At 42.5% G+C, this 27,039-nt stretch overlaps 1 protein-coding gene across 1 annotated transcript; it reads right to left on the bottom strand.

Annotated features, from left to right (window-relative positions):
• LOC139556881 (cilia- and flagella-associated protein 100-like) lies at positions 1-27,039 on the bottom strand. The gene is made up of 14 exons (XM_071370978.1): positions 27,013-27,039; positions 24,028-24,214; positions 21,576-21,640; positions 20,414-20,577; positions 20,140-20,220; positions 19,789-19,970; positions 19,592-19,685; positions 19,450-19,455; positions 15,603-15,675; positions 15,378-15,568; positions 14,808-14,943; positions 14,335-14,537; positions 10,441-10,534; positions 1-114 (listed from the first exon to the last, which is right to left on the bottom strand). Exons 1-14 carry the CDS (start codon positions 27,037-27,039, stop codon positions 1-3), a joined length of 1,617 nt encoding a protein of 538 aa, XP_071227079.1.

Here is a 27,039-nt window from a genome sequence, read left to right as displayed (position 1 = left end):
TCAGGTGAAGAAGTAGAGCTGCTTCTCCTTCTCCATGTCAGTGTCTCCGTCATCATTGTTCACTAACTGCTCAGTCACCGGAGGTAGTGAGCGAGGCATCAGCTTCTTCCCCGTCTGAAATCACAAAATTCATATTAGTGTCTGTGTCTATGTCTATACACTGACATCTGTCTGGTAAGGCTTGTCATGTATGATGCTTTCTTTTGTAAAGTCTGTCACCAACATTTAGTGTGTTGTCGGTCACCAACATTTAGTGTGTTGTCTGTCACCAACATTTAGTGTGTTGTCTGTCACCAACATTTAGTGTGTTGTCTGTCACCAACATTTAGTGTGTTGTCTGTCACCAACATTTAGTGTGTTGTCTGTCACCAACATTTAGTGTGTTGTCTGTGACCAACATTTAGTGTGTTGTCTGTGACCAACATTTAGTGTGTTGTCTGTCACCAACATTTAGTGTGTTGTCTGTGACCAACATTTAGTGTGTTGTCTGTGACCAACATTTAGTGTGTTGTCTGTGACCAACATTTAGTGTGTTGTCTGTGACCAACATTTAGTGTGTTGTCTGTCACCAACATTTAGTGTGTTGTCTGTGACCAACATTTAGTGTGTTGTCTGTCACCAACATTTAGTGTGTTGTCTGTCACCAACATTTAGTGTGTTGTCTGTCACCAACATTTAGTGTGTTGTCTGTCACCAACATTTAGTGTGTTGTCTGTGACCAACATTTAGTGTGTTGTCTGTCACCAACATTTAGTGTGTTGTCTGTCACCAACATTTAGTGTGTTGTCTGTGACCAACATTTAGTGTGTTGTCTGTGACCAACATTTAGTGTGTTGTCTGTGACCAACATTTAGTGTGTTGTCTGTGACCAACATTTAGTGTGTTGTCTGTCACCAACATTTAGTGTGTTGTCTGTCACCAACATTTAGTGTGTTGTCTGTGACCAACATTTAGTGTGTTGTCTGTGAACAACATTTAGTGTGTTGTCTGTGACCAACATTTAGTGTGTTGTGTGTCACCAACATTTAGTGTGTTGTGTGTCACCAACATTTAGTGTGTTGTCTGTGACCAACATTTAGTGTGTTGTCTGTCACCAACATTTAGTGTGTTGTCTGTGACCAACATTTAGTGTGTTGTCTGTGACCAACATTTAGTGTGTTGTCTGTGACCAACATTTAGTGTGTTGTCTGTCACCAACATTTAGTGTGTTGTCTGTCACCAACATTTAGTGTGTTGTCTGTCACCAACATTTAGTGTGTTGTCTGTGACCAACATTTAGTGTGTTGTCTGTGACCAACATTTAGTGTGTTGTCTGTCACCAACATTTAGTGTGTTGTCTGTCACCAACATTTAGTGTGTTGTCTGTCACCAACATTTAGTGGGTTGTCTGTGACCAACATTTAGTGTGTTGTCGGTCACCAACATTTAGTGTGTTGTCGGTCACCAACATTTAGTGTGTTGTCTGTGACCAACATTTAGTGTGTTGTCTGTCACCAACATTGAGTGTGTTGTCTGTGACCAACATTTAGTGTGTTGTCTGTGACCAACATTTAGTGTGTTGTCTGTGACCAACATTTAGTGTGTTGTCTGTCACCAACATTTAGTGTGTTGTCTGTCACCAACATTTAGTGTGTTGTCTGTCACCAACATTTAGTGTGTTGTCTGTCACCAACATTTAGTGTGTTGTCTGTCACCAACATTGAGTGTGTTGTCTGTCACCAACATTGAGTGTGTTGTCTGTCACCAACATTTAGTGTGTTGTCTGTCACCAACATTTAGTGTGTTGTCTGTCACCAACATTTAGTGTGTTGTCTGTCACCAACATTTAGTGTGTTGTCTGTCACCAACATTTAGTGTGTTGTCTGTCACCAACATTTAGTGTGTTGTCTGTCACCAACATTTAGTGTGTTGTCTGTCACCAACATTTAGTGTGTTGTCTGTCACCAACATTTAGTGTGTTGTCTGTCACCAACATTTAGTGTGTTGTCTGTCACCAACATTTAGTGTGTTGTGTGTCACCAACATTTAGTGTGTTGTGTGTCACCAACATTTAGTGTGTTGTCTGTGACCAACATTTAGTGTGTTGTCTGTGACCAACATTTAGTGTGTTGTCTGTGACCAACATTTAGTGTGTTGTCTGTGACCAACATTTAGTGTGTTGTCTGTGACCAACATTTAGTGTGTTGTCTGTGACCAACATTTAGTGTGTTGTCTGTCACCAACATTTAGTGTGTTGTCTGTCACCAACATTTAGTGTGTTGTCTGTCACCAACATTTAGTGTGTTGTCTGTCACCAACATTTAGTGTGTTGTCTGTCACCAACATTTAGTGTGTTGTCTGTCACCAACATTTAGTGGGTTGTCTGTGACCAACATTTAGTGTGTTGTCGGTCACCAACATTTAGTGTGTTGTCGGTCACCAACATTTAGTGTGTTGTCTGTGACCAACATTTAGTGTGTTGTCTGTCACCAACATTGAGTGTGTTGTCTGTCACCAACATTGAGTGTGTTGTCTGTCACCAACATTTAGTGTGTTGTCTGTGACCAACATTTAGTGTGTTGTCTGTGACCAACATTTAGTGTGTTGTCTGTGAACAACATTTAGTGTGTTGTCTGTCACCAACATTTAGTGTGTTGTCTGTCACCAACATTTAGTGTGTTGTCTGTCACCAACATTTAGTGTGTTGTCTGTCACCAACATTTAGTGTGTTGTCTGTCACCAACATTTAGTGTGTTGTCTGTCACCAACATTTAGTGTGTTGTCTGTCACCAACATTTAGTGTGTTGTCTGTCACCAACATTTAGTGTGTTGTCTGTCACCAACATTTAGTGTGTTGTCTGTCACCAACATTTAGTGTGTTGTCTGTGACCAACATTTAGTGTGTTGTCTGTCACCAACATTTAGTGTGTTGTCTGTCACCAACATTTAGTGTGTTGTCTGTCACCAACATTTAGTGTGTTGTCTGTGACCAACATTTAGTGTGTTGTCTGTCACCAACATTTAGTGTGTTGTGTGTCACCAACATTTAGTGTGTTGTCTGTGACCAACATTTAGTGTGTTGTCTGTGACCAACATTTAGTGTGTTGTCTGTGACCAACATTTAGTGTGTTGTCTGTGACCAACATTTAGTGTGTTGTCTGTCACCAACATTTAGTGTGTTGTCTGTCACCAACATTTAGTGTGTTGTCTGTCACCAACATTTAGTGTGTTGTCTGTCACCAACATTTAGTGTGTTGTCTGTCACCAACATTTAGTGTGTTGTCTGTCACCAACATTTAGTGTGTTGTCTGTCACCAACATTTAGTGTGTTGTCTGTCACCAACATTTAGTGGGTTGTCTGTGACCAACATTTAGTGTGTTGTCGGTCACCAACATTTAGTGTGTTGTCGGTCACCAACATTTAGTGTGTTGTCGGTCACCAACATTTAGTGTGTTGTCTGTGACCAACATTTAGTGTGTTGTCTGTCACCAACATTGAGTGTGTTGTCTGTCACCAACATTTAGTGTGTTGTCTGTGACCAACATTTAGTGTGTTGTCTGTGACCAACATTTAGTGTGTTGTCTGTCACCAACATTTAGTGTGTTGTCTGTCACCAACATTTAGTGTGTTGTCTGTCACCAACATTTAGTGTGTTGTCTGTCACCAACATTGAGTGTGTTGTCTGTCACCAACATTGAGTGTGTTGTCTGTCACCAACATTTAGTGTGTTGTCTGTCACCAACATTTAGTGTGTTGTCTGTCACCAACATTTAGTGTGTTGTCTGTGACCAACATTTAGTGTGTTGTCTGTCACCAACATTTAGTGTGTTGTCTGTCACCAACATTTAGTGTGTTGTCTGTCACCAACATTTAGTGTGTTGTCTGTGACCAACATTTAGTGTGTTGTCTGTCACCAACATTTAGTGTGTTGTCTGTGACCAACATTTAGTGTGTTGTCTGTGACCAACATTTAGTGTGTTGTCTGTGACCAACATTTAGTGTGTTGTCTGTGACCAACATTTAGTGTGTTGTCTGTGACCAACATTTAGTGTGTTGTCTGTCACCAACATTTAGTGTGTTGTCTGTCACCAACATTTAGTGTGTTGTCTGTCACCAACATTTAGTGTGTTGTCTGTCACCAACATTTAGTGTGTTGTCTGTCACCAACATTTAGTGGGTTGTCTGTGAACAACATTTAGTGGGTTGTCTGTCACCAACATTTAGTGGGTTGTCTGTCACCAACATTTAGTGTGTTGTCTGTCACCAACATTTAGTGGGTTGTCTGTCACCAACATTTAGTGTGTTGTCTGTGACCAACATTTAGTGTGTTGTCTGTGACCAACATTTAGTGTGTTGTCTGTGACCAACATTTAGTGTGTTGTCTGTCACCAACATTTAGTGTGTTGTCTGTCACCAACATTTAGTGTGTTGTCTGTCACCAACATTTAGTGTGTTGTCTGTCACCAACATTTAGTGTGTTGTCTGTGACCAACATTTAGTGTGTTGTCTGTGACCAACATTTAGTGTGTTGTCTGTGACCAACATTTAGTGTGTTGTCTGTCACCAACATTTAGTGTGTTGTCTGTGACCAACATTTAGTGTGTTGTCTGTGAACAACATTTAGTGTGTTGTCTGTGAACAACATTTAGTGTGTTGTCTGTGACCAACATTTAGTGTGTTGTGTGTCACCAACATTTAGTGTGTTGTCTGTGACCAACATTTAGTGTGTTGTCTGTGACCAACATTTAGTGTGTTGTCTGTGACCAACATTTAGTGTGTTGTCTGTGACCAACATTTAGTGTGTTGTCTGTCACCAACATTTAGTGTGTTGTCTGTCACCAACATTTAGTGTGTTGTCTGTCACCAACATTTAGTGTGTTGTCTGTCACCAACATTTAGTGTGTTGTCTGTCACCAACATTTAGTGTGTTGTCTGTGACCAACATTTAGTGTGTTGTCTGTCACCAACATTTAGTGTGTTGTCTGTCACCAACATTTAGTGTGTTGTCTGTCACCAACATTTAGTGGGTTGTCTGTGACCAACATTTAGTGGGTTGTCGGTCACCAACATTTAGTGGGTTGTCGGTCACCAACATTGAGTGTGTTGTCGGTCACCAACATTGAGTGTGTTGTCTGTCACCAACATTTAGTGTGTTGTCTGTGACCAACATTTAGTGTGTTGTCTGTGACCAACATTTAGTGTGTTGTCTGTCACCAACATTTAGTGTGTTGTCTGTCACCAACATTGAGTGTGTTGTCTGTCACCAACATTTAGTGTGTTGTCTGTCACCAACATTTAGTGTGTTGTCTGTCACCAACATTTAGTGTGTTGTCTGTGACCAACATTTAGTGTGTTGTCTGTCACCAACATTTAGTGTGTTGTCTGTGACCAACATTTAGTGTGTTGTCTGTCACCAACATTTAGTGTGTTGTCTGTCACCAACATTTAGTGTGTTGTCTGTCACCAACATTTAGTGTGTTGTCTGTCACCAACATTTAGTGTGTTGTCTGTCACCAACATTTAGTGTGTTGTCTGTCACCAACATTTAGTGTGTTGTCTGTCACCAACATTTAGTGTGTTGTCTGTCACCAACATTTAGTGTGTTGTCTGTGACCAACATTTAGTGTGTTGTCTGTCACCAACATTTAGTGTGTTGTCTGTCACCAACATTTAGTGTGTTGTCTGTCACCAACATTTAGTGTGTTGTCTGTCACCAACATTTAGTGGGTTGTCTGTGACCAACATTTAGTGTGTTGTCGGTCACCAACATTTAGTGTGTTGTCGGTCACCAACATTTAGTGTGTTGTCTGTGACCAACATTTAGTGTGTTGTCTGTCACCAACATTGAGTGTGTTGTCTGTCACCAACATTTAGTGTGTTGTCTGTGACCAACATTTAGTGTGTTGTCTGTGACCAACATTTAGTGTGTTGTCTGTGACCAACATTTAGTGTGTTGTCTGTGACCAACATTTAGTGTGTTGTCTGTGAACAACATTTAGTGTGTTGTCTGTCACCAACATTTAGTGTGTTGTCTGTCACCAACATTTAGTGTGTTGTCTGTCACCAACATTTAGTGTGTTGTCTGTCACCAACATTTAGTGTGTTGTCTGTGACCAACAATTAGTGTGTTGTCTGTCACCAACATTTAGTGTGTTGTCTGTGACCAACATTTAGTGTGTTGTCTGTGACCAACATTTAGTGTGTTGTCTGTGACCAACATTTAGTGTGTTGTCTGTGACCAACATTTAGTGTGTTGTCTGTGACCAACATTTAGTGTGTTGTCTGTGACCAACATTTAGTGTGTTGTCTGTGAACAACATTTAGTGTGTTGTCTGTCACCAACATTTAGTGTGTTGTCTGTCACCAACATTTAGTGTGTTGTCTGTCACCAACATTTAGTGTGTTGTCTGTCACCAACATTTAGTGTGTTGTCTGTCACCAACATTTAGTGTGTTGTCTGTCACCAACATTTAGTGTGTTGTCTGTGACCAACATTTAGTGTGTTGTCTGTGACCAACATTTAGTGTGTTGTCTGTGACCAACATTTAGTGTGTTGTCTGTCACCAACATTTAGTGTGTTGTCTGTGACCAACATTTAGTGTGTTGTCTGTGAACAACATTTAGTGTGTTGTCTGTGAACAACATTTAGTGTGTTGTCTGTGACCAACATTTAGTGTGTTGTGTGTCACCAACATTTAGTGTGTTGTCTGTGACCAACATTTAGTGTGTTGTCTGTGACCAACATTTAGTGTGTTGTCTGTGACCAACATTTAGTGTGTTGTCTGTGACCAACATTTAGTGTGTTGTCTGTCACCAACATTTAGTGTGTTGTCTGTCACCAACATTTAGTGTGTTGTCTGTCACCAACATTTAGTGTGTTGTCTGTCACCAACATTTAGTGTGTTGTCTGTCACCAACATTTAGTGTGTTGTCTGTGACCAACATTTAGTGTGTTGTCTGTCACCAACATTTAGTGTGTTGTCTGTCACCAACATTTAGTGTGTTGTCTGTCACCAACATTTAGTGGGTTGTCTGTGACCAACATTTAGTGGGTTGTCGGTCACCAACATTGAGTGGGTTGTCGGTCACCAACATTGAGTGTGTTGTCGGTCACCAACATTGAGTGTGTTGTCTGTCACCAACATTTAGTGTGTTGTCTGTGACCAACATTTAGTGTGTTGTCTGTGACCAACATTTAGTGTGTTGTCTGTCACCAACATTTAGTGTGTTGTCTGTCACCAACATTTAGTGTGTTGTCTGTCACCAACATTTAGTGTGTTGTCTGTCACCAACATTGAGTGTGTTGTCTGTCACCAACATTTAGTGTGTTGTCTGTGACCAACATTTAGTGTGTTGTCTGTGACCAACATTTAGTGTGTTGTCTGTGACCAACATTTAGTGTGTTGTCTGTCACCAACATTTAGTGTGTTGTCTGTGACCAACATTTAGTGTGTTGTCTGTGACCAACATTTAGTGTGTTGTCTGTCACCAACATTTAGTGTGTTGTCTGTGACCAACATTTAGTGTGTTGTCTGTGACCAACATTTAGTGTGTTGTCTGTCACCAACATTTAGTGTGTTGTCTGTGACCAACATTTAGTGTGTTGTCTGTGACCAACATTTAGTGTGTTGTCTGTGACCAACATTTAGTGTGTTGTCTGTGACCAACATTTAGTGTGTTGTCTGTCACCAACATTTAGTGTGTTGTCTGTCACCAACATTTAGTGTGTTGTCTGTCACCAACATTTAGTGTGTTGTCTGTCACCAACATTTAGTGTGTTGTCTGTCACCAACATTTAGTGTGTTGTCTGTCACCAACATTTAGTGTGTTGTCTGTCACCAACATTTAGTGTGTTGTCTGTGACCAACATTTAGTGTGTTGTCTGTCACCAACATTTAGTGTGTTGTCTGTCACCAACATTTAGTGTGTTGTCTGTCACCAACATTTAGTGTGTTGTCTGTCACCAACATTTAGTGGGTTGTCTGTGACCAACATTTAGTGTGTTGTCGGTCACCAACATTTAGTGTGTTGTCGGTCACCAACATTTAGTGTGTTGTCTGTGACCAACATTTAGTGTGTTGTCTGTCACCAACATTGAGTGTGTTGTCTGTCACCAACATTTAGTGTGTTGTCTGTGACCAACATTTAGTGTGTTGTCTGTGACCAACATTTAGTGTGTTGTCTGTGACCAACATTTAGTGTGTTGTCTGTGAACAACATTTAGTGTGTTGTCTGTCACCAACATTTAGTGTGTTGTCTGTCACCAACATTTAGTGTGTTGTCTGTCACCAACATTTAGTGTGTTGTCTGTCACCAACATTTAGTGTGTTGTCTGTGACCAACATTTAGTGTGTTGTCTGTCACCAACATTTAGTGTGTTGTCTGTGACCAACATTTAGTGTGTTGTCTGTGACCAACATTTAGTGTGTTGTCTGTGACCAACATTTAGTGTGTTGTCTGTGACCAACATTTAGTGTGTTGTCTGTCACCAACATTTAGTGTGTTGTCTGTGACCAACATTTAGTGTGTTGTCTGTGAACAACATTTAGTGTGTTGTCTGTGACCAACATTTAGTGTGTTGTGTGTCACCAACATTTAGTGTGTTGTCTGTCACCAACATTTAGTGTGTTGTCTGTGACCAACATTTAGTGTGTTGTCTGTGACCAACATTTAGTGTGTTGTCTGTGACCAACATTTAGTGTGTTGTCTGTGACCAACATTTAGTGTGTTGTCTGTCACCAACATTTAGTGTGTTGTCTGTGACCAACATTTAGTGTGTTGTCTGTCACCAACATTTAGTGTGTTGTCTGTCACCAACATTTAGTGTGTTGTCTGTCACCAACATTTAGTGGGTTGTCTGTGACCAACATTTAGTGTGTTGTCGGTCACCAACATTTAGTGTGTTGTCGGTCACCAACATTTAGTGTGTTGTCGGTCACCAACATTTAGTGTGTTGTCGGTCACCAACATTTAGTGTGTTGTCGGTCACCAACATTGAGTGTGTTGTCTGTCACCAACATTGAGTGTGTTGTCTGTGACCAACATTTAGTGTGTTGTCTGTGACCAACATTTAGTGTGTTGTCTGTCACCAACATTTAGTGTGTTGTCTGTCACCAACATTTAGTGTGTTGTCTGTCACCAACATTTAGTGTGTTGTCTGTCACCAACATTGAGTGTGTTGTCTGTCACCAACATTGAGTGTGTTGTCTGTCACCAACATTGAGTGTGTTGTCTGTCACCAACATTGAGTGTGTTGTCTGTGACCAACATTTAGTGTGTTGTCTGTGACCAACATTTAGTGTGTTGTCTGTCACCAACATTTAGTGTGTTGTCTGTGACCAACATTTAGTGTGTTGTCTGTGACCAACATTTAGTGTGTTGTCTGTCACCAACATTTAGTGTGTTGTCTGTCACCAACATTTAGTGTGTTGTCTGTCACCAACATTTAGTGTGTTGTCTGTGACCAACATTTAGTGTGTTGTGTGTCACCAACATTTAGTGTGTTGTGTGTCACCAACATTTAGTGTGTTGTCTGTGACCAACATTTAGTGTGTTGTCTGTGACCAACATTTAGTGTGTTGTCTGTGACCAACATTTAGTGTGTTGTCTGTCACCAACATTTAGTGTGTTGTCTGTCACCAACATTTAGTGTGTTGTCTGTCACCAACATTTAGTGTGTTGTCTGTCACCAACATTTAGTGTGTTGTCTGTGACCAACATTTAGTGTGTTGTCTGTCACCAACGTTTAGTGTGTTGTCTGTCACCAACATTTAGTGTGTTGTCTGTCACCAACATTTAGTGGGTTGTCTGTGACCAACATTTAGTGTGTTGTCGGTCACCAACATTTAGTGTGTTGTCGGTCACCAACATTTAGTGTGTTGTCTGTGACCAACATTTAGTGTGTTGTCTGTGACCAACATTTAGTGTGTTGTCTGTCACCAACATTGAGTGTGTTGTCTGTCACCAACATTTAGTGTGTTGTCTGTGACCAACATTTAGTGTGTTGTCTGTCACCAACATTTAGTGTGTTGTCTGTCACCAACATTTAGTGTGTTGTCTGTGACCAACATTTAGTGTGTTGTCTGTCACCAACATTTAGTGTGTTGTCTGTCACCAACATTGAGTGTGTTGTCTGTCACCAACATTGAGTGTGTTGTCTGTCACCAACATTTAGTGTGTTGTCTGTCACCAACATTTAGTGTGTTGTCTGTGACCAACATTTAGTGTGTTGTCTGTGACCAACATTTAGTGTGTTGTCTGTCACCAACATTTAGTGTGTTGTCTGTGACCAACATTTAGTGTGTTGTCTGTGACCAACATTTAGTGTGTTGTCTGTCACCAACATTTAGTGTGTTGTCTGTCACCAACATTTAGTGTGTTGTCTGTCACCAACATTTAGTGTGTTGTCTGTCACCAACATTTAGTGTGTTGTGTTTTGTATTGTTGTGTGTTTCATTCACAGGTCTCTTGGTGTCAGCCTGAGCTCTCTGCAGGGTTTTACGCAGGCGCTCCTCTTGCTGCATCTTCTGCACACGAACCTTCTCCACCCTTAGCCTGGAAACACAGACACATACAGTTTATTAGGTACACCCCCCCCATTCATTCCTACAGACAGTGAATCAAGTGGCCGTGGATTGCTATATAAAGCAGGTAGCCAGGCATCGAGGCATTCAGGTACTGTTCAATTGAACGTTAGAATGGGCAAAACTAGTGACCTAAGCAACTTTGAGCTTGGTATGATCGTCGTGATCATCAATGACTCTGGAGCAGTGGAAACGCACACTCTGGAGTGATGAATCATCACGCTTCACCATCTGGAAGTCCGACGGACTAATCTGGGTTTGGCAGAGACCCGGAGAACGCTACCTGCCCCAATGCATAGTGCCAACTGTAAAGTTTGGTGGAGGAGGAATAATGGTCTGAGGCTGTTTTTCATGGTTCGGGCCCCTTAGTTCCAGTGAAGGGACATCTTAATGCTACAGCATACTATGACATGCTAGACAAATATGTGCTTCCAACTTTGTGGCAACAGTTTGGGGAAAGCCCTTTCCTGTTTCAGCATGACAATGCTCCCGTGCACAAAGCAATGTTCATACAGAAATGTTTTGCCGAGATCGGTGTGGAAGAACTTGACTGGCTTGCACAGAGCCCTGACCTCAACACCAAGTACCCGCAGCAATGTTCCAACATCTAGTGGAAAGCCTTCCCAGAATAGCAGCAAAGGGGGGACCAGTTCCATATTAATGCCCATGATTTTGGAATGAGATGTTCGATGAGCAGGTGTCCACATACTTTTTGTAATGTAGTATATGTTAGCTAACTGACTGACTAGTGATATGTTAGCTAACTGACTGACTACTGATATGTCAGCTAACTGACTGACTACTGATATGTCAGCTAACTAACTGACTACTGATATGTTAGCTAACTGACTGACTACTGATATGTCAGCTAACTAACTGACTACTGATATGTTAGCTAACTGACTGACTACTGATATGTTAGCTAACTGACTGACTACTGATATGTTAGCTAACTGACTGACTACTGATATGTTAGCTAACTGACTGACTACTGATATGTTAACTAACTGACTGACTACTGATATGTCAGCTAACTGATTGACTACTGATGTCAGCTAACTGACTGACTACTGACATGTTAGCTAACTGACTGACTACTGATATGTTAACTAACTGACTGACTACTGATATGTTAGCTAACTGACTGACTACTGATATGTTAACTAACTGACTGACTACTGATATGTTAGCTAACTGACTGACTACTGATATGTTAACTAACTGACTGACTACTGATATGTTAGCTAACTGACTGACTACTGATATGTTAACTAACTGACTGACTACTGATATGTTAACTAACTGACTGACTGACTACTGATATGTTAGCTAACTGACTGACTAGTGATATGTTAGCTAACTGACTGACTACTGATATGTTAACTAACTGACATGTCAGCTAACTGACTGACTACTGATATGTCAGCTAACTAACTGACTACTGATATGTTAACTAACTGACTGACTACTGATATGTTAACTAACTGACTGACTACTGATATGTTAACTAACTGACTGACTGACTACTGATATGTCAGCTAACTGACTGACTACTGATATGTTAACTAACTGACTGACTACTGATATGTTAACTAACTGACTGACTACTGATATGTTAACTAACTGACTGACTACTGATATGTTAACTAACTGACTGACTACTGATATGTTAACTAACTGACTGACTACTGATATGTCAGCTAACTGACTGACTACTGATATGTTAGCTAACTGACTGACTACTGATATGTTAGCTAACTGACTGACTACTGATATGTTAACTAACTGACTGACTGACTACTGATATGTTAGCTAACTGACTGACTAGTGATATGTTAGCTAACTGACTGACTACTGATATGTCAGCTAACTGACTGACTACTGATATGTCAGCTAACTGACTGACTACTGATATGTTAACTAACTGACTGACTACTGATATGTTAACTAACTGACTGACTACTGATATGTTAGCTAACTGACTGACTACTGATATGTTAGCTAACTGACTGACTACTGATATGTTTGCTAACTGACTGACTAGTGATATGTTAGCTAACTGACTGACTACTGACATGTTAGCTAACTGACTGACTACTGATATGTTAGCTAACTGACTGACTACTGATATGTCAGCTAACTGACTGACTACTGATATGTTAGCTAACTGACTGACTACTGATATGTTAGCTAACTGACTGACTACTGATATGTTAACTAACTGACTGACTGACTACTGATATGTTAGCTAACTGACTGACTAGTGATATGTTAGCTAACTGACTGACTACTGATATGTTAACTAACTGACTGACTGACTACTGATATGTTAGCTAACTGACTGACTACTGATATGTTAACTAACTGACTGACTACTGATATGTTAACTAACTGACTGACTACTGATATGTTAACTAACTGACTGACTACTGATATGTCAGCTAACTGATTGACTACTGATATGTCAGCTAACTGACTGACTACTGACATGTTAGCTAACTGACTGACTACTGATATGTTAACTAACTGACTGACTACTGATATGTTAGCTAACTTACTGACTGACTACTGATATGTTAGCTAACTGACTGACTAGTGATATGTTAGCTAACTGACTGACTACTGATATGTTAACTAACTGACTGCTGATATGTCAGCTAACTGACTGACTACTGATATGTCAGCTAACTAACTGACTACTGATATGTTAACTAACTGACTGACTACTGATATGTTAACTAACTGACTGACTACTAATATGTTAACTAACTGACTGACTGACTACTGATATGTCAGCTAACTGACTGACTACTGATATGTTAACTAACTGACTGACTACTGATATGTCAGCTAACTGACTGACTACTGATATGTTAACTAACTGACTGACTACTGATATGTTAACTAACTGACTGACTACTGATATGTTAGCTAACTGACTGACTACTGATATGTTAGCTAACTGACTGACTGACTACTGATATGTTAGCTAACTGACTGACTGACTACTGATATGTTAGCTAACTGACTGACTGACTACTGATATGTTAGCTAACTGACTGACTGACTACTGATATGTTAGCTAACTGACTTACTGACTACTGATATGTTAGCTAACTGACTGACTGACTACTGATATGTTAGCTAACTGACTGACTGACTACTGATATGTTAGCTAACTGACTGACTGACTACTGATATGTTAACTAACTGACTGACTACTGATATGTCAGCTAACTGACTGACTACTGATATGTCAGCTAACTGACTGACTGACTGACTACTGATATGTTAGCTAACTGACTGACTGACTACTGATATGTTAGCTAACTGACTGACTGACTACTGATATGTTAACTAACTGACTGACTACTGATATGTTAGCTAACTGACTGACTACTGATATGTTAGCTAACTGACTGACTACTGATATGTTAACTAACTGACTGACTACTGATATGTCAGCTAACTGACTGACTACTGATATGTCAGCTAACTGACTACTGATATGTTAACTAACTGACTGACTACTGATATGTTAGCTAACTGACTGACTACTGATATGTCAGCTAACTGACTGACTACTGATATGTTAACTAACTGACTGACTGACTACTGATATGTTAACTAACTGACTGACTGACTACTGATATGTTAGCTAACTGACTGACTGACTACTGATATGTTAACTAACTGACTGACTACTGATATGTTAACTAACTGACTGACTACTGATATGTTAGCTAACTGACTGTACTCTTGATGACCCACCTGAGTCTCCTCTCCTTCTCCTTGGCCCTCTCGGCCATGAGCATGCGGTCCTTGGGAACCAGCTCCACCTTCTCCAGCAACTCCCCCAGGCTGCCCTCGATGTTGGTCAGCATCTGCAGCGTGGTCAGGTTGGCCCCACTCTCCCCTGCATAGCTCCTGTACACCTCAGCCACTTTCCTGCCCAGGGCCTCCAGCATCATATCCTGTACAGAGGGATAATGGGAGTCAGTCAGTCAGTGTAAGAGCCATGTGAGGGTGATCAAGTTCAACTTCACTGCTTCACACTCCCACTGTAGTTCATTTGCCCTAGATTAGGCCTGTATGGTGACTTTGCCCAAGTAGGGTTCACTCTGTGTACTGTATGCGTGTATACATATGAATGCAAGCAGTTGTGTGTGTGCTGTCTGTCTGTCTGTCTGTCTGTCTGTCTGTCTGTCTGTCTGTCTGTCTGTCTGTCAACAGTTCATGTTTACCTGGTCCTCTGCCATGTATTTCCCAAGGGAGAAGAGTCGTGATTTGAGCTCCAGCTCAGCAGCAGTGTCCTTCTCTCTCTGGATGGCATGGCCAATTATGTCAATCTGCTGGGTCAAATGCTCTGTCTCCTGGTCCCTGGATACACACACAATGTTTAACATTTGACCAATTTTGAATGATTTGCATTCATGCATTCTTGACAGTATGCTCCTTCAGGTGTTCTTGGAAGATCGTTCTTGTAAGAACAGGAGAAAGCACAATGTCTTTAATAAACGCCAACAGGTTATGCTACTCCGAGGTAATGGCAGTTTGAATACAGGTAGTTCAATCACTATCGCCACTACAATGGTTCTTCCTTTAAAAGTTGCGGCGTACTGCAGCACAGCTTGCGGGGTGCAGCAGAATGATATGGCACGTTATACGTTGTGTCAGACACTGTGGTAAATTGCGTAATTCTGGCAACAATCTGCCACCATCTACCACAAACGATCGTGGCATAAGATCCAACATTTTAAAGGAAGAACCACTGTATGTAGATGTGAGGACATAAAGTTGCTGGGCTCTCTAACATCTTGTTGCGGGTGTTGTCCATAGTGTGTTTGAACTCCTCCATGGTCTCCTCTGTCTCTCTGGAGTTCTGGATCAGAGTCAGGTTCTGCTTCTCCAGGTCTGTCAGCAGGTCCAACAGCTGCTGTGGGTCAGTGAAGAACAGCTCCGGCTCCTGTGGGGTAATACATACACACAGTGAACCTTTACTTAGGTCAACGTTAAGGCTACTTTGACACCAGGTGAATGATATAGCATAAAACATATCTGACCTCATATTCAGGCAGTTTGCTCTCATCCACCGGTACTGTAACCTCCTTCCTAAAACACAACCAACATTTTATTATTTATTTTTTATTTCACCTTTATTTAACCAGGTAGGCCAGTTGAGAACAAGTTCTCATTTACAACTGCGACCTGGCCAAGATAAAGCAAAGCAGTTCGACACAAACAACAACACAGAGTTACACATGGAATTAACAAACATACAGTCAATAATACAATAGAGAAAGTCTATATACAGTGTGTGCAAATGAGGTAGGATAAGGGGGGTGAGGCAATAAATAGGCCATAGTGGCGAAATTATTACAGTATGGCAAATTAAACACTGGGGTGATAGATGTGCAGAAGATGAGTGTGCAAGTAGCAAAATAAATAAAATAAATAACAATATGGTGATGAGGTAGTTGGATGGGCTATTTACAGATTGGCTATGTACAGGTGCAGTGATCTGTGAGCTGCTCTGACAGCTGGTGCTTAAAGCTAGTGAGGGAGATATGAGTCTCCAGCTTCAGGGATTTTTGCAGTTCGTTCCAGTCATTGGCAGCAAAGAACTGGAAGGAAAGGCGGCCGAAGGAGGAATTGGCTTTGGGGGTGACCAGTGAAATATACCTGCTGGAGTGCGTGCTGCGGGTGGATGCTGCTATGGTGAACAGTGAGCTGAGAAAAGGCGGGGCTTTACCTAGCAACGACTTATAGATGACCTGGAGCCAGTGGGTTTGGCGACGGATATGAAGCGAGAGCCAGCCAACGAGAGCATACAGGTCGCAGTGGTGGGCAGTATATGGGGCTTTGGCTACAAAACGGATGGCACTGTGATAGACTGCATCCAATTTGCTGAGTAGAGTGTTGGAGGCTATTTTGTAAATGACATCGCCGAAGTCGAGGATAGTCAGTTTTACGAGGGTATGTTTGGCAGCATGAGTGAAGGATGCTTTGTTGCGAAATAGGAAGCCGATTCTAGATTTAATTTTGGATTGGAGATGCTTAATGTGAGTCTGGAAGGAGAGTTTACAGTCTAACCAGACACCTAGGTATTTATAGTTTTCCACATATTCTAAGTCCGAACCATCCAGAGTAGTGATGCTGGACGGGGGGGTAGGTGTGGGCAGCGATCGGTTGAAGAGCATGCATTTAGTTTTGCTTGCATTTAAGAGCAGTTGGAGGCCACGGAAGGAGAGTTGCATTGAAGCTTGTCTGGAGGTTAGTTAATGGTAAGAGGTAAGGTTAGTTAACGGTAAGAGACTTGTTTCTGGAGAGGTGGATTTTTAAAAGTAGAAGCTCAAATTGTTTGGGCACAGACCTGGATAGTAAGACAGAACTCTGCAGGCTATCTCTGCAGTAGATTGCAACTCCGCCCCCTTTGGCAGTTCTATCTTGTCGGAAAATGTTATAGTTAGGGGTGGAAATTTCAGGGTTTTTGGTGGTCTTCCTAAACCAGGATTCAGACACGGCTAGGACATCCGGGTTGGCAGTGTGCTAGGGCAGTGAATAAAACAAACTTAGGGAGGAGGCTTCTAATGTTAACATGCATGAAACCAAGGCTGTTACGGTTACAGAAGTCAACAAATGAGAGCGCCTGGGGAATGGGAGTGGAGCTAGGCACTGCAGGGCCTGGATTAACCTTAACATCACCAGAGGAACAGAGGAGGAGTAGGATAAGGGTACGGCTAAAGGCTAAAGGCTAAAAGAACTGGCCGTCTAGTACGTTCAGAACAGAGAGTAAAAGGAGCAGATTTCTGGGCACGGTAGAATAGATTCAAGGCATAATGTACAGGCAAAGGTATGGTAGGATGTGAATACAGTGGGGATAAACCTGTGCATAGAGTGACGATGAAAGAGATATTGTCTCTAGAAATATAATTTAAACCAGGTGATGTCACCGCATGTATGGGAGGTGGAACTAAAGTGTTAACTAAGGCGTATTGAGCAGGGCTAGAGGCTCTGCAGTGAAATGAGGCAATAATTACTACAAAAAAGCAATGGACACGGCATATTGACGTTAGGGAGAGGCATGCGTAGCCCAGTGATCATAGGAGTCCAGTGAGTGGCTGCAGGCAGCTAGCGGGCCGGGGCTAGCAAGCTAGCAGAAGGGCCTTTGAGGGACGTCGCGACGGAAGAAAGTCTGTTGTGTCCCCCTCGTGCTGTGACGTCGGCAGACGGATCAATAGGGCGCCGTGTGGTAAACCAGGCCAATTGGCAAAATAGGTATAGTGGCCAAAGAATTTGTACGATGGGCCTCTTAAAGGAACAGTCCGATGTGCTCTAGACAGCTAGCGGGCCGCGGCTAGCAGGCTAGCGGGTGGGCATACAGGGGACGTCGCGACGGAGGAGTCAGTTGAAAAAAAACCTCAGGCAGAATTACGTTGGTAGTCCAGTCGGGATGGGTCGGCGGGGGTCCATGTATTGTAGCCCAAGCAGTGGCTGATGGGCCTCTTTGGCTAGCCGGGAGATGCGCCTAGCAGATGGGCCTAGCAATGGCTAACTGACTACTAGCTAGTAGCTTTTGATAGGGGTTCCGGTTCATAAGTATAAAAAATTAGCAGATCCCTACCACATTGGGTGAGGCGGGTTGCAGGAGAATTTATTCAGTCCGTAGATGGAAAGTGATATTAAAATATATACGAAATACTTACGGAAAAAAACAAGGAAAAACCATATTTACACGGGACAAGACAAAACACACGTCCGACTGCTATGGCATCTTGGTTAGAGACATAAGGACATAGGGATCAGTGGAGGCTGCTGAGTGGAGGATGGCTCATAATAATGGCTGGAACAGAGTTAATGGAATGGCATCAAACATATGGAAGCCATGTGTTTGATGTTTGATACCATTAGACCTATTACGCTCCAGCCATTCCCACGAGCCCGTCCTCCCCAATTAAGGTGCTACCAACCTCCTGTGACGGGGATACAGTTAAACGATGCAACAGAGACATCTCATCTCAACAACACTCTTGAACAGGGTTCTCCAACCCTGTTCCTGGAGAGCTACCATCCTGTAGGTTCACTCCAACCCTGTTCCTGGAGAGCTACCGCCCAGTAGGTTCAGTCCAACCCTGTTCCTGGAGAGCTACCATCCTGTAGGTTCACTCCAACCCTGTTCCTGGAGAGCTACCGCCCAGTAGGTTCAGTCCAACCCTGTTCCTGGAGAGCTACCGCCCAGTAGGTTCAGTCCAACCCTGTTCCTGGAGAGCTACCATCCTGTAGGTTCACTCCAACCCTGTTCCTGGAGAGCTACCGCCCAGTAGGTTCAGTCCAACCCTGTTCCTGGAGAGCTACCGCCCAGTAGGTTCAGTCCAACCCTGTTCCTGGAGAGCTACCATCCTGTAGGTTCACTCCAACCCTGTTCCTGGAGAGCTACCGCCCAGTAGGTTCAGTCCAACCCTGTTCCTGGAGAGCTACCGCCCAGTAGGTTCAGTCCAACCCTGTTCCTGGAGAGATACCATCCTGTAGGTTCACTCCAACCCTGTTCCTGGAGAGCTACCATCCTGTAGGTTCACTCCAACCCTGTTCCTGGAGAGCTACTGTCCTGTAGGTTCACTCCAACCCTGTTCCTGGAGAGCTACCATCCTGTAGGTTCACTCCAACCCTGTTCCTGGAGAGCTACTGTCCTGTAGGTTCACTCCAACCCTGTTTCTGGAGAGCTACCGTCCTGTAGGTTCACTCCAACCCTGTTCCTGGAGAGCTACCGTCTTGTAGGTTCACTCCAACCCTGTTCCTGGAGAGCTACTGTCCTGTAGGTTCACTCCAACCCTGTTTCTGGAGAGCTACTGTTCTGTAGGTTTTCACTCCAACCCTAATCTAGCGCACCTGATTCTAATAATTAGCTGGTTGACAAGCTGAATTAGGTTAGTTACAACTGGGGTTGTAGGGAACAGGGAGGTATCTCTCCAGGAACAAGGTTGGCGAGCCCTGCTCTGGAGTAATGATCCTGTACTGGGGCTCCACTCACGGCTTGATGCTCTCTCTGGTTCCCATCATAGTCTGTCTCTGGAGAGTCCTGGGGTCACATACAGGAGGCAGGTCCCTGGCCATACTCTCTCTATCTGAACAGAGAGAACGTAGATCTCTAATGAACCAGACCCATAATCACAGTCTGTCAAATGTGACTGGTGTGATATGATGTGACAACTACTGTAATTAACATACGTCTGCCGGGTTTGGCTGGCTTGGCTAGCTGAGCCTCCCTCTCCTTGATGGCAGCTTTGATCTTGTCCACCATGGCCCTGCGAGCCTGCTGTCTCTCCTGCCACTCTGTAGGGGACAGCTTCAGCAGGAAGCCATTGTACAGGGTGTACTCCTTCAGGATCTCCTCGTTCTTGGAGATGTCACTGTGGACACGTATGAACATGTGCCAACATGCTCAATTGCATGTACGCAATAACATTTGTAAAGCTTACACCCACCACAAACAATGGCACACATCCAGAAGCCAACTTATGCATAACTCATGCACAGTACATAGTAAAAGATAGGACCCTTTACTCTCTGCCATACTACCTTTTCACTGCCACCATTTTGCCTGAGATCCTCTTGATCTTTGCAACCTTCTCCAGTTTGGCTTTGGTCTCGTGTTCAGCACTACAACAGTCAACACGAATGATGATTTAAAGGAAGCACATGGAGGGAAATACAGTCATCTTGTTGGTTCAGTCATTCAAAAAAGTGTCTCATTGTTATTATTCATAATAATCATTATACCCATAAAACAAACACTGTGAAATCACACAATATGAAAACTGTTTTGTAGAGACAGTGGACTGTAGTCTGGTACATTTTGATTGCCTCCACTGAGTTCTTGTCATTCTCCTCGAGGAACTCGTCAAACATGGCCGTGTCCTCGTCCAGAAATGTCTCCGCCTGCTGCAGCCTGTTCTCTTCCTTGGTGGCCACCTCGGCCAGCTTGTGAATCACCTCCCTCTTCACAGCCAGGGAGTACTGGGGAGAAAGGGTTAAAGGTCAGTGACCACAGGAAGGAAGGAGAGGAGAGACTGCGTTCAAAACAGAGAACAGGTCCAAGTAAGAACGGAGACGCAGAGTGTTTATTGTTTTGTTGGTATAGCAATGGAAAGACACAACAGGAAAGAGATAATTTGTGTGTTCTCCATGCTGTGATATGCTAATACTGTACATGTAATAAGTTAAAGAGCTGTCTCTCCCTTGAGGCAAACAGACTCCTCAGTGAAGGAAGTAACTGGAGGTTTGTACGGTCTGGAGAGTGAGTAATCTCAGGAAATGTAAATGTCTGCGGCTCTGGGATTTAAGAGGGTGAAATGTGATGCCATGGGACCTATTAGACATGCAGCCCAAGACCTGGGGATTGATGCCTTTCAAGTAAGCTACTGCCTCAGTGTTTTCATATTCATGTAGTGATTTACTTTCTCTGAAACGGTTAGGACTGGACAACAACAAGCATATCCTGATGTAATTGTGCCCTTTTTTCTTATTTAGTTTTTTTCTTATTTTGCTTTTTATGAGGCTGTGGAAAGAATTAAGTGATGAAAATGTGTGTTTTTAAAGGAACAATGCAGGTTTTGTCAGAGCTTGGGTAATAGGTCAGACAAGCTTAGCTCAGGGAAACTTTGGGCAAATATAAACGGAGCCTTCAAGCAAAAAGGGGACGCACACGAAGCTGAACCAAGCCATGCGCTGTGTTACCAATAACAGCAATCGCGCCTTTCTGTTTTTCCACTTACCTCATCTCTGAACTGATTTACGTATTAAACAGCTTTTGTTGTTGTTATTAACTCTGAAGCTAAGAAGCCTTGTGGTTTGAAGGATTAGAAAATATATACTCCAGTGGTGAAAACAATAATGCCATGTTAACTTCTGTAAGTGCATTGATGTGTCTTTTGGGTTTTGTGAGTGTGAGACAGTAATCATTCATAACTGGACAGTGACTGGTTTGGTGTACTAAGCATCATGTCATTTCTTACCTCAATGAGAAACATCTCTCTCTTCTTAGTGATGTACTCACTAATATTCTCCCTGTCATTGGAGTCTGAGGGAACAAACTCTCATTGATTACTGCCTGTCCTTTAGCAAACTTTTATGCTAACTCAAATACTTTAACGCTAACTCAAATACTTTAACGCTAACTCAAATGCTTTTATGCTAACTCAAATGCTTTAATGCTAACTCAAATACTTTGAGGCAAAGACAGGAGAGGGAATACATATGAAATCCCTTTGACTTTGGATACAGGACCGTCTTTGTTCTCTTCTCTAAATGGTTAGGATTAGAATTAGGAGACCAGTTCCAATATGAGAGGACACGTTCTCTCTGGAGCATCATCACTACAGTAACACAAAACACTTTTTGTCTTGGAAAACAGCAATAGCTAAGTAATCCTGAGTGAGGAAACGTATCAATTAAAGAGAAATTTGCAGAAAGGCAGAATGGAAGTGGAGAAAGTCAAAGTTGCACATCCATTATGATATTCTGAGAGAGCAACTTGGCATATATAAGGCAATTAGAAATGCCAGACGGGCTTAGTTAAAGTGGTAAATGATCTTAGAGCCAACACAGATGCCAAACAGCTCTCTGTCCTTGTACTCTTGGATTTAAGTGCTGCATTCGACACTGTTGACCGTGATGTCCTTCTGGACAGACTGGAGAGGAGGGTTGGCCTCTCTGCTCAAATTCTAAATTGGTTTAGGACCTATTTTACCAGTCAAGAGTTTTTTGTCACCCTTGCTGAACACAATTCCGAGAAAATATATATCACATGTGGCGTTCCACAAGGTTCGATTTTGGGTCCGGCTCTGTTCAGTTTATACTGTATATGTTAGCCCTTGGCAGTGTTATCAGAAAGCACAGCATTGATTTTCATTGTTATGCAGACAATACACAACTTTACATTTCTGTGTCCCCAGAGGATTTTAGTTCCACAGATAAATTATTAGACTGTATTAGTGATTTAAATACTTGGATGGCTCACAACTTCCTCCAGCTAAATCAAGACAAGACCAGGGTATTTATTGTTGGAGCCAAAGCACAGAGAGAGAATTTGGCTTCACATTTTACTTCACTGGCAATAAAGATAAAACACCAGGTAAAAAACCTAGGTGTCATTTTAGATTCTGAACTCAATTTCAAATCACACATTAGGAATGTGAGCAAAATTGTTTTTTACCACCTGAGAAACATTGCAAATGTGAGGACGTTTCTCTCTCAGGCTGATACAGAGAGACTCATCCATGCTTTTATTACAAGCAGGCTTGACTACTGTAATGGTCTCATGTCTGGTCTACTCAAGAGAGCCATTGGTCAACTGCAAAACATACAGAATGCTGCAGCACGGGTACTGACCAAGACCAGATGGAGAGCACACATTAAACCAGTTTTAAGATCTCTGCACTGGCTGCCAGTGAGTTTTAGAATTAGTTTTAAGATTCTAATTTTGGCTTTTAAATCAATCCACGATTGTGTTCCCCAATGCATGTCAGATATGCTTTTGAGTTATCTACCCAGTAGGTTCCTCAGGTCCTCTGGCACTGGCCTTTTTAACTATCCCAAAGCCTTGGACCAAGAGTCATGAAGAGACAGCCTTTAGTTATTATGCCCTCAGCCTCTGGAATAGGCTGCCAGAGAACCCGAGGGGGGCCAAAACTATGGACATATTTAAAAGAGATCTTGAAACAAATCTTTTTAGGTTTGCTTCTCCTTAGGGTGCTTTTTAATCTCTCAGTTTTTATTGTTATTCTTTTGTTTTTTATCCTCTTCTGTTTGCTGTGTAGTAAATAGCTCCGTTTTTATTTTCATCGTTTTTTTGTTTGTTTTTCGTGTGAAGCACATTGCGTTGCTTTCTGAAATGTGCTGTATAAATAAAGCTTGATTTGATTTGATGATTTGATTTGGTCTTGGAAAACAACAGAGCGTACATCATTTCATTATGTGTCAATAGTCAGATTCAGTAACTTGTCAAGTTATCAACTTATCCTCAATGTCTCTGGGGATAATCCTAGCTTCCACTTAGTTATGCACTGATGTCAATTGGAGAATAAGTGAAGATTTGACTTCAGTGGAAGTTAGGATTCACCCCCCTGAGACTACAGTAAAAAGACCCAGAGAAGCATCATAATATACTGGTCATCAGAGCCATGTATTAGAGAGTTAGGACTTTGAGGTCCCTGCATTATGATGCATTTATATTACCTACATTCCTTGGCAGCCATGTTAGCTCCCCATGGGCAATATTGACCAATAGCAGTTCACAGAATGTTCTAAATTTCAAACAATGCTATGTACAAGATTCCAAATACTGATAATGAATGGAGGAATGAATGGAAATGCTCAAAGGTGCTAACATGACCTCTGTTCTAAAAGTTGGTCGAACTCTCTAAATAAATGGCTCTGGTGGTCATGAAAGGCCTGATGGGCACTCACTTAGGATGGCAGCTTTCCTCCATGCCGGATCATCCCTGAGGGTGGACACAGCCTTGCTGCAGGAGGTGGGGTACACCTCATTCTGCCCCTGCCTCAGCTCCTGCCTCAGGTTAGCCTGCTTGGCTTGTATCCTCCCAGCATAGGTGGACTTCTCATGGACCTTCAGCGTCTGCTGTCGCTGGCGCTCCTATAGTTCATCACACAAATGAGCATGGTCAAGATGGCATGTTGAAAGATGGCACTGAGGATCAGAGTTTGATCAAATATTATGGTCAGGTCCACAGTCACAGTGGAAAAGGATCATGACTGCAATGAAACCCTGATGGAGTCAAACAGAGAATGTTCAAACACTACAGACGACACAACATGGCTTCTTCACCAGCTTCCTTTGTTCATTTTCCTTGTTTCTCAGGAGGAAGATGTTGTCTGCAGGCAGTTTGAAGGGATTCCTCCTCGCTGTCCTCACTTCTCTCTGTCTCTCTGCATAAACATACATAAACATTTCCATACTTTACACAACCGTACTGAACACTGGTTGTTGCCAGGTAAATACCAGAGAGCTGCGTCTCCATATACAGTATCTCTAGTTGTCTATAGACACTAATGCACCAGGATGTCAGGTCACCTGAGACTGGAGGCTTGGTGTCACTGCAGGAGATGAGAGGACCTGCTAGTCTGAAGGCTGTCTGTTTCTCTATAGATAGTGTGGGTTAGAGTGGGGGTTAGAATGGGGGTTAGAGTGGGGGTTAGAGTGGGGGTTAGAATGGGGGTTAGAATGGGGGTTAGAGTGGGGGTTAGAGTGGGGGTTAGAGTGGGGGTTAGAATGGGGGTTACAGTGGGGGTTAGAAACAAAAATAATTGTAATTGTCACATGCGCCGAGTACAACTGGTGTAGACTTTACCGTGAAATTCTTGCTAAAATAAAATAGTAACATGAGGAATTCAATAAAATACACAAAAATGAAGCTATATACAGGGAGTACCAGTACCAGATCAATGTGGAGCTATATACAGGGAGTACCAGTACCAGATCAATGTGGAGCTATACACAGGGAGTACCAGTACCAGATCAATGTGGAGCTATATACAGGGAGTACCAGTACCAGATCAATGTGGAGCTATACACAGGGAATACCAGTACCAGATCAATGTGCAGAGGTACCAGGTGTTTGAGGTAGATATGTACATGAAGGCAGGGTAAAGTGACTAGGCATCAGGATAGATCATAAGGTATTTGAGGTAGATATGTACATGAAGGCAGGGTAAAGTGACTAGGCATCAGGATAGATAATAATAAGGTATTTGAGGTAGATATGTACATGAAGGCAGGGTAAAGTGACTAGGCATCAGGAGAGATCATAAGGTATTTGAGGTAGATATGGACATGAAGGCAGGGTAAAGTGACTAGGCATCAGGATAGATCATAAAGTATTTGAGGTAGATATGGACATGAAGGCAGGGTAAAGTGACTAGGCATCAGGATAGATCATAAGGTATTTGAGGTAGATATGGACATGAAGGCAGGGTAAAGTGACTAGACATCAGGATAGATAATAATAAGGTATTTGAGGTAGATATGGACATGAAGGCGGGGTAAAGTGACTAGACATCAGGATAGATAATAATAAGGTATTTGAGGTAGATATGGACATGAAGGCGGGGTAAAGTGACTAGGCATCAGGATAGATCATAAGGTATTTGAGGTAGATATGGACATGAAGGCAGGGTAAAGTGACTAGGCATCGGGATAGATAATAAGGTATTTGAGGTAGATATGGACATGAAGGCGGGGTAAAGTGACTAGACATCAGGATAGATAATAATAAGGTATTTGAGGTAGATATGGACATGAAGGCGGGGTAAAGTGACTAGGCATCAGGATAGATCATAAGGTATTTGAGGTAGATATGGACATGAAGGCAGGGTAAAGTGACTAGGCATCGGGATAGATCATAATAAGAAGAATAATAAAGAGTAGCAGCATGTAATGAGTCTACAAGTGTGTGTGAGTGTCTGTAAGTGAGGTTTTGGTTGATCAATAGCAGCATCGGGAATAGTGTAATTTCAGTGTTACAAAGTAGCTTACCATTGTACCTGCCTGTTTGTGCAAACTGAAATGTAAACAATAACAAAGCTGCCACCCTCTAATGTTTGGGTAAAAAGCTCAGGGATGGTGCTGGAGAAATGTAGCCACGTTCATAGAGATCCATGAGATCACTTCAGTTAGTGCTATATACGGCTGCTAGAATCCTGACTAGAACCAAAAAATGTGATCATATTATTCCAGTGCTAGCCTCCCTACACTGGCTTCCTGTTAAGCCAAGGGCTGATTTCAAGTTTTACTGCTAACCTAAAAAGCATTACATGGGCTTGCTCCTACCTATCTTTACAATTTGGTCCTGCCGTACATACCTACACGTACGCTACGGTCACAAGACGCAGGCCTCCTAATTGTCCCTAGAATTTCTAAGCAAACCGCTGGAGGCAGGGCTTTCTCCTATAGAGCTCCATTTTTATGGAATGGTCTGCCTACGCCATGTGAGAGACGCAGACTCGGTCTCAACCTTTAAGTCTTTACTGAAGACTCGTCTCTTCAGTAGGTCATATGATTGAGTGTAGTCTGGCCCAGGAGTGTGAAGGTGAACGGAAAGGCTCTGGAGCAACGAACCGCCCTTGCTGTCTCTACCTGGCCGTTTCCCCTCTCTCCACTGCGATTCTCTGCCTCAAACCCTATTACAGGGGCTGAGTCACTGGCTTACTGGTGCTCTTCCATGCCGTCCCTAGGAGGGGTGCATCACTTGAGTGGGTTGAGTCACTGACGTGGTCTTCCTGTCTAGGTTGGCGCCCCCCCTTGGGTTGTGCCGTGGCGGAGATCTTTGTGGGCTATACTCGGCCTTGTCGCAGGATGGTAAGTTGGTGGTTGAAGATATCCCTCTAGTGGTGTGGGGGCTGTGCTTTGGCAAAGTGGGTGGGGTTATATCATACCTGTTTGTCCCTGCCCGGGGGTATCAT

Source organism: Salvelinus alpinus, chromosome 28 (assembly GCF_045679555.1).
Source record: "Salvelinus alpinus chromosome 28, SLU_Salpinus.1, whole genome shotgun sequence".
Classification (NCBI taxonomy): domain Eukaryota; kingdom Metazoa; phylum Chordata; class Actinopteri; order Salmoniformes; family Salmonidae; genus Salvelinus; species Salvelinus alpinus.
The sequence above is the reverse complement of the archived record's forward strand: the minus strand, read 5'-3'. Positions and strand labels throughout refer to the sequence as shown.

What these genes read in the sequence shown, in the direction of transcription:
- LOC139556881 (XM_071370978.1), bottom strand. Translation starts at nt 27,039, where the DNA reads ATGATACCCCCGGGCAGGGACAAACAG. An exon ending in TCAGTGGAGGCAATCAAAAT is followed by an intron (nt 20,221 to 20,413) that starts GTACCAGACTAC and finishes TGACTGTTGTAG; the next exon opens with TGCTGAACACGAGACCAAAG. An exon ending in GATATGTTTTATGCTATATC is followed by an intron (nt 15,569 to 15,602) that starts ATTCACCTGGTG and finishes CTTAACGTTGAC; the next exon opens with CTAAGTAAAGGTTCACTGTG.